Source organism: Python bivittatus, unplaced genomic scaffold, assembly GCF_059951505.1.
Source record: "Python bivittatus isolate LINGU-HERP-01145 unplaced genomic scaffold, Pbiv_v1 ctg000020_np1212, whole genome shotgun sequence".
NCBI classification, from domain to species: domain Eukaryota; kingdom Metazoa; phylum Chordata; class Lepidosauria; order Squamata; family Pythonidae; genus Python; species Python bivittatus.
Window position 1 is genome coordinate 124,136,368 of NW_028277030.1, and position 8,571 is coordinate 124,144,938.

Genomic DNA, 8,571 nt, shown 5'->3' on the forward strand with positions numbered 1-8,571 from the left:
TCAGAAGATTCTTGCTTGCTTTCTTAGGTGAAAAGCCACCACCCCTCAAGCTCTCCAAGAAAAGGAAGTATGGTAGCACATTCCATAACCACACCCAGGAAGAGAGTGATCCAGCAGTCCCTAACATTGACCCCAAGGAGGACCACAACTATAGTGCCAGCAGTGTGGCTGCGCAGCGTTGTGCATCACTCTCCAGCGTGTCTTCCCTGTCCTCTGTTGATGATGTATACAAATTTGTCTCAGAGGCCACCCGGACGGGGAGTGACGGCAGCGAAGGATTTCAGAGTGAAGTGGACACAGATGACAACGAAGATGATGATGATTCTCTAGCAGACAGTGGTTACACCTCACAGCCATGTGTCAGTATCACAGACAAGGCCCAGCCTCACCAGAAGGTCCTGGAGGAGCTCTGCCAAGAAATTGATGACGAACTCAAAGAGGCTGCTGGGTCTCTTCTTCATCTTGCTGGGATCAGCACTTGTCTCGGCTCACTAATAAGTACTGCAAAGAGCCATACCCAGAAGAGAAGGAAAAAAAATGACAACACAGTGTGAAGATAATTGATCAATATATATATAAATACATATTTTATTTTTTAGCCTGGCAATACTCCTCCTTTTACCCTTTGCAAGGGAGATCAAAGCCATAAAAGGACTTTTTGTTTGTTCTTAATTTTTGCAGATTATAATTTTGCCATTTATAAAATTTTGTTTTTATTTTTAATTACAAGAGCAATTAATTTGTGCATTGAAGGGCCAACTGAAATTGTGTGAAACAGATGGTGAAGTCTCTCCTCTCAATAATTTTAGGGAAATAGAATATTCATTATTATCTGTAGAGTGATTGATTCACATGGATATCATTGACTGGGTCGTTTTGTGCTAAGGGTGTGGCTTGTAGGTCCAACAGATAACTGGAGGAATGAATTTGGCCTGTGCACAGGGGATTCTAAAAAAAGTGTGTATATTGTGGAGATGGGAATTGCTTGGCATTTCCCAATACGCCTCTTCAATTTCCAGGCCTGCCAGATGTTCATATATTGTACTTTAGGATAAGAGGCTATATGCAAAGGGTCTGATCACACCCAGGAAGAGATCTCTGTCTTTCTAGTTCTGAGGGTTAGATACTGAGTGGATGAGATATGTTGCCCTTTATGCAAAATAGGCACAGTTTATATGATTCTTAGCCCTCAGAATGGGGTGATGAAGATTAAGCAGATGGCGCATATACATGTCTAATTCCCAGTTGGTGCTCAGCACACACAAATCTGGTGGTCCTGAAGGTGGAGAGGCCCGTCTGAAATTGGACAATTAAGCAGGTACAGTCCCCTTTTCTCACTGCTTATGGGGTCCACAGAGGAAAGTGTCTCCATTTGTTTTGTGATCTAGAATGCAGAGCTATGTATGGTAAAGATGTGTTTTTATAGCCTTCCAGCTTTAGCTTCCATTGTTACCTGATTTCCTCAATTTATAAGCCAAGGGTCTGTGGTAACATAAATGGCATAAAACTGCCATTATAATCAGTTGCATGTTGACTGGTATTTGCAATTATAAAATTGATGGGCAGGGGAGAGAAATACAACACATGAATCTTCATATTTTGACTCTGGAATCTTGAATGATTAATCTAGAATTTTCTTCCTGTTTTTAACACAAGAGAAGGAGCTGGTTCTTTCTCTTGTGTTTGTTTTAATTGTGATTATTATATATTGGCTTAATGATATATAAATCTGTTTGCAAATCCGAGGCCCTTCTTCCTGTCTTGATACCCAAATTAAGTGAAAAAGAGTGATTGCTAAATTGTAAATGACCATTGCACAGAGAACTTGAATTTTTTTTTTTTTAGGTTAAAGTAGTTGATACTTGACTAGTTCTTAATAAGCTAAGAGTTGTTTTGGGGGCTCTAGCACATCACCCTGCAAACCATAATGGAATTATATTCCTTATGCAACAGAAATAAGTGCATTGAAAATTCATTGTTGGTTGAACAGTTGTAGCCTAATCTTCTCCCTGATTCTTTATGAGTAGAGCTTTTTTTTTAAAAAAAAAAATCATGATGGGATGATCATGAGAGATTGTTCTTGCCCTTTGCAGCAGTATAGTCCAGTTGAGTGTATCACCTGAGTGAGAACAAGGGCTTTCAGTAGCAGCTTTCTGAAAGACCATTTCCCTTACCCTACATATTTCAGTTTTGCTTTGATTTAACCTAGCATTCCTAGGGACAACAAAAGAAGCTTAGAAATACATACTGTCCACTCCTGGCAGTCTCCATTGTTCTTAAGAGATGGGATAGAATTCTGTTTTGTTATTCTTTTATATCCATTATTTCAGCAATAATATAATCTCTCTGGTTGAATTCTGAGATAAGCCCAGAAGTGGTGTGACAGTGGTGCACGGAACATAGTATTTATAATGCATGGACCATGTAATATGAGAATTACCTGTTTCTGTGGATTGTACTGGGGAATACTAATTCTGGATATGGATCCAGAGACCATTCATTTGTGCATACCCAAGTCTCTGTGAATTTGTGGACTTCTGCCTCTCCTAGGCATTTATTCAGAAACAGTTGTGCATCTTCCCAATTCTGGGTGCCATAAGAGAGGACTAGGGCTTCTAACGCTACTATGTGGATTAGGTGCTATTACACAGTTGGAATAGGGGCAGTTACTTGCCTGTGGGATAGCTAGTCTGAAGTACAAGTACAAGGCCAAACTGTATAGTCCAGACATTTTGTTGTTGTTCCTGTCAGCTGTGTTGATGAGTTTGGAGTCATGTGGCAGGCAGCCCTGATTGGAATAAACAGCTAGGCAAAGCATTGGAAACAGTGAGCCTGACTCAGAAAAACAGGAGTCTCTCCAAGATGGCACAGCTGTGTCTGGCTGCAGTCTGTTAATGCAGTTCCATTACTTTTCAGTGGTCACTTGTGGAAGAAATGTTTGCATGCTACAGGCTGGGGCTGTTGTGTCCTGTGAATGTCTTGAATGTTGCATAATGATCAAAGCATAAGTGTAACTTGTTCTGCCTGGTTTGGAGTGGCAGCTTGACAATGGCATTTCATCTGCACATTTATTTTCCCATGTTTTTGAGAATGAGGGGAAGGGAGGCCACTGGTGGCCCATTAAGCAGATCTGTCTGTTACATCTCTGCATTTGCATTCTTGTGAGTTTTTATAGATTACATTTCTACTGATGACATAGAGCTACTTTGGCTTCTTAGTGACAAAGATGTAAATGTCTGGGAGTTAACTTCACTGCCTTTTCTTGCATACTGCCTCTTTATACTTGCTAAAACCTCTGCCACTGTAATTATTTTTAAATGTTCGGTAGGAGTTCAATGCCTTAGCCAGGTTCCAGTGATCCTAACTGGACTGATTATAAGAGCTCCAGAACTAAAAGGAGCCATGCCCCCTTGAGGTTTCTTGTAGGCTTGTGTAGAGTTTTGTATTCAAAGGCAAAGTAGTCCTTCAGAGCTTATGGAGAGAATCACATAGCATCTATCTACAATCCCTTAAATCACATTTGTCATTTCCTGAGATTGCCCAGCAACTGGCAGGTACTGTATTCTGATCCCCAGAAAAGAAGCAGCTGCTTTATGGAGTTGCTGAGAGGCGTAGTGTTCACACCCCATGTGCTCTAAAGCATTTTTTGCCTTAGAATGCAAAGCACTGCACAGCCCTACTTTGTTGAATGCTGCTACTGTTACAGCTTCCCTTAATCTGGCAACATCCAGCTGTAGTGTAACTGCAAGTTGCAGAATTCCCAGGCACCATGAACAATGGGAATGCTGAGATTTGTAGTCCCAGCACACCCAGGACGGTACTATTAGAATAATATCAGCAGAGATTCTCCTGGTGTAGGCCTTAAGTTTGTAAGAAATTATGTAGTTTTTAGTATTTCAAGACAAATCTTTTGTCAAAATGGTAGCAACACATAAATGGCTCAACCTTGTAATCACATTGCTAGTTTATAGACAAAAACAAAAAACTAATGCATGGATGTTTGCACGCTCACCTGTTTGTAGACAACTTTCTTTGATGTCAAATTTAAACACAAATGGTGTTCATTCTGTATATTGCCTGCTTCTGCTTTTCAATCCAGAAATTCTCATGGATTGGCGAAAAACAGTCTGCCTGCCACAATCACTTTTGAGATAACTTGCTGATTAGGTTTTGCTAGGGAAGGAGTTATGTAAGGGTCTACTTCCAAGTCAGATATACTTTGTGATAATTTCTATCTTCCTGATTTTTTCATTTAATTAATTAATTAATATTGGGAGTTCTGCCACAGCATAATTAAACAGAATTGGAAAAAGACCCATGGATTAAAAGTTGCTTTAAATATATTATTCTTATTTGCTGTCAGAAGCTCTACAAATAATATTTGCCCCTCTTTGAACAGGGTCTTCCATTGTGTTACCACTACAAAAAACCAAGTCACAGTGTTACTAGGTCTTACTTTTGTAAAAGATAGCATCTGGAAGCCTGGTGTGCCCTGCAAACATGCTAGGTCAGGGCTATTTAAGGCTCTTTGTATGCTTAAGAAGTATGGCATTTTCTGCCAAAAGGTACCTACATTGAATAAAAGAAGCCAGTCAATAAATAGAAACTGAAATATAGTTGCTCAGTAATCAGTTTGTGTCATTGGGTAGAATTGATTCACAAAAATCTCACCGTAGTAGAAATCATGGGAGTTGAAAACTTTTACAGAAATTCAGAGAAAGCAAAATTAAGTATGTGCCCACATCTGAACTTGTGAATGGTTCTAGTCATATATCCTTCCCATGAGATGGGGTTTGCTACATGGTAACATGTGACCTTATTTGGGTAAGTAAAGAATATTGTACTATGTATGTGGTCCAGTGCACCTACAGCATGGGGATTTAATATGAAGTCACCACTCACAAATTAATAAGCAAGCCTGTATATTAAGTGCCAAGGCACATTTTAAGTCCTGTATGTTGTGCAGAGATGTCCCATTTAACATTTGTCTAAAATGTGTGTTTAATAACTTGCGTGATGTGAAATTTGTTTCCATAGCAATGCAGGTAATATGGTTATAAAGAAATGTGTTTCTTTGGATCTTGCATATCTTTTGAAAGTTGAGAAAAGCTGAGTTCAGTTCTCATAAAAATTGGCCAGATTTTCATACTTGAGGCTACTTTCCTTAAGAGCTCATTTGCTCAGTTTTGTTGTCCTACATTTGACCTGTTAAAAGTCTGTTTGCAATCTCTCTTTTCTCCAGGCAAAAGTTGGCATGTGCACAATTGTCTTTCAGTGTCCTCCCATTAGTAAGAAAAAGTCTAGGGTCACCATTATGATGGAAAATGTATAGTGATCATTAGCATCAGTAGCACTTTCCCTGTTGGTCTTCGAGTCCAAAGGCAGAGCAATAAAAGCATTTGGTGAGAACGGATGCTTCAGAAAGTCCAGATTTAAAGAGCTATGATTGTGGGGGATTGCAGTCTTGGCTACGTTACATAGCATGACTTTGGGAAATCCTTTGATTGTACAATTTCTGCCTATGGATGGGAAGTAATATATTTGCAGGTAGCAAATAGCATATTGGAGAGACGTTTGGGTTTTTTTCTCCCGATATGCTTGTTTACTATATGCATGGTGCTTTTTGAGTTGCAAAAATATAACATGCCTCCCCTCCCCCCGCTTTGGAAGTGATCCTGAGCAGAGATTTAGAGGTTTATTTTCTCTAGAATGGGTAGAACAACATGGATGTTGTAATATGTCAGAGTTGATTCATCTCTAAATTCATTGTGGAAATTGCATGAACAAGGGAACTGCTGTATCCAAGTTCTGTGGATATGGGGAAGAGCTGCATTTTTTGCCTTTACTAGCCGTACTCACAAAACGTATGTGTCTTCCTATGGCCAAAATCCATGCTGAATTCACTGTTCTAATATTCAAAGAGAAATAAGTATTTCACATCTCCACAAGGAAGTCCTCACTTTCTTTGCATTAGGTTAACTAGCTCTAGTACATTTGAAACACGTCCAGATGATGCTAGTATATTTGACTAGTAAATTGGGATGCTTTCAGTGCAGTCAGGCATCCCTCCCCTCCGAAATTTGTGCACTCCAGGATCATCCCAGCACAAATGGGAATGGCCAAGGATAGGGTTACATTCAGCAAGGTTAGAGACATATTATTGTGAAGTATAGTAGCTGTGATGCAGATGAAAGATGTATCCACATCCTCTTACTGTGTGCAGTACACACATACAGTACTTGAATTGTTCTACTCTAAGTTTGGTTTCATGAAAGAATAATTCTTGCATGTAGAAAACTAGTAGGCTAGAATCCTTCCTGACGCATTAGCTTCTAGAAACAAGGAACTTACGCTGGGAGCATATGGTATTGTTCCAGATATACTAATGTTTTTGCTCATTTTGAGAGAAAGGGAAATAGGAGAATTTAGCACCATTGTATGCCCAGATGAAAGGGAGAAACAAACCACATCTCAGGATGTGCTATATTAGCTTTCTTCAGCCAAGCATTCTCCAGATGTGCTGGTCCTACAAACTCCTAATATTCCTTGTCAGCATAGCTAAATCTCTTGGGGAGAGGGAAAGGCTAGGGACAGTTGCAATGATTGAACAGCATGGAACTGATATGTGTGACAAGTACTTGCTGCACAGAGAATATATCTAGGCCAGCCAATCTGTGCCCTCTTAACATATGGGATCATTTCCTCTAGGCCAGCCTGCATTGTACTCTATAATGTTGGCTACCACCTTTGAGAAAGTGTGTGCAGCATTGTGGCCCTGTGCCAGCGATTGTATACATTGTAGTCAGGAGAAGCGAACATGGGCACACTTTGTTTCAGATGCTAAGTATAATCTACCTTTAATTTTTTTTAAGTAAATTCTCTTCAGAAAATTAGTTTAGCATCAGGGAAAAAGAGCTGGTAGTGGAATATTACCTGATCCTCTTCAACTCCTAAAAATTAGCTTAGAGGTCCTTTCTGCGGGAGACCCACCTGTTCTTGAGGTAGCAGCTGATGTCAGTATTGTGCAAATCTTTCTCCATTTCATATTCTGGAGCTAAATTATAGCTTCTGTGAGAAGTGCAGGCAGCCTTTCTTAGAAAAGCCCAACTTTGAATTGGAACAGTTTGCAGCTCCTTTATTTGGCTAAAGCAAATACGACAGTAAAAGCAAAGCACACCCTGCAATGCTAATGATGGGGTAGTCAAAATATTTATTGAAAAAGAGGAATAGAGTATTTTTAAAAAATCTTGTACCTGCCATTTATTTGAAAAAAAAAGCACATTCTCCACAGTTTAACTGCCAGTGCCAAGAAAAGATTTGTTTTTAGAAGTGTATTTTTTTTCAGACCTAAAGTGTATAATTTAAAAGTATTACATTGCCATCTTGTAGTGATAGACCATTTACAATTGCCAATTCACTGTAACTATTATTTATTTAAAAATGGAAATTGTAAGAATGCTTTCAGATCAAAGTAAGCAAAATTCTTTTTTGTTTGTTTTTTAAAAAAACCTTACATTAGCTTGTTTCTCCCCACCACCTGCCCCTGCCACTTCTTGGATTGACTGAGACTAACTCTGCCAATAGATTAACCCGTTTCTAACCTGAAATTCCCTGAGCCCAGTTTAGTAGTTTACCTGGTTTAAAGATGTTTTTGTATGCTAACCTCTATTAATTAAAATGTTGATGGAGTTTATTTTTACCAAAGAGATGCAATTCATTATGATAAAGTATTTCAAAATAAACTTTGTTTTATAACACTTTGGAGTGATGGATTTCTTTGCATTTTGATAATACAGCAAATCTTTATTTTACACTTTCCATAGAAGTGTAACACCAGTTTGGTGTAGTGGTTAAGGCATCAGGCTAGCAGCCAGGAGACTCTGAGTTCTAGTCCAGCCTTGGACACGAGGCCAAATGGGTGACCTTGGGCCAGTCGCTCTCTCTCCGCCCTAAGAAAGAGGCAGTGGCAAACCACTTCTGAAATCTTGCCAAGAAAATGGCAGGGACTTGTCCAGGCAGTCAGCAGGAGTCAACAATGACTCAAAAAAGAAAAAGAAAAAAACCCTTTACCCACAAAACAAATTTGAGGTGGGGGAGTGGACTGGACTTTCCAAGTTTTGCATATTTATTAGCTAGAATAAGAATTAGCTCCATGTGGGAGGTAATTCTTTGTTGCGTGCTTCTTGACTCCTGTCATTTGCTCTGTCCTTGCAATTACTCAGAAAAGGCCACTGTTCACTTGTATGCAGACACATAAAGAGCTATGATCCCAAACTCATTTATTTAGGAAATCTTTTCCCTCTTAAAGCTGTTTCAATAATGTAAAAGACAGTTTTGAGGGGACAGATGCTGAAAGAACCCTGGTGGTTTCAATTATCAATCAAGGAGTCATTTCAGTTCTTTCTGCAGTTCTCTGAAATTCCATTACAGAGAGTTACAGCAAAAAAAGTTTCTCTTGTACAGCTTCCTCATGTGGACAAACACAGGATTGTCATAGGGAGAAATAAAATGATGATACCTTAGAAGGTTAAGTTAATATTAGAACCTTTCAGTGTTTTATTACACCTGTTG

The 8,571-nt window shown here is 39.2% G+C and overlaps 1 protein-coding gene across 4 annotated transcripts in view; it reads left to right on the forward strand.

Moving 5' to 3' along the window:
* The window catches only part of FOXN2 (forkhead box N2), a 99,440-nt gene extending 91,683 nt beyond the window's left edge, over nt 1-7,757 (forward strand). For all 4 annotated transcript variants that reach the window (XM_088149127.1, XM_025168889.2, XM_007431723.4 and 1 more), the window contains one exon: nt 28-7,757. In XM_088149127.1, the coding sequence (XP_088005253.1) occupies nt 28-554 (527 nt within the window). In that variant the 3' untranslated portion in view covers nt 555-7,757. The remainder of the gene's footprint in view (nt 1-27) is intronic.
* The last annotated feature ends 814 nt before the right edge of the window (nt 7,758-8,571 follow it).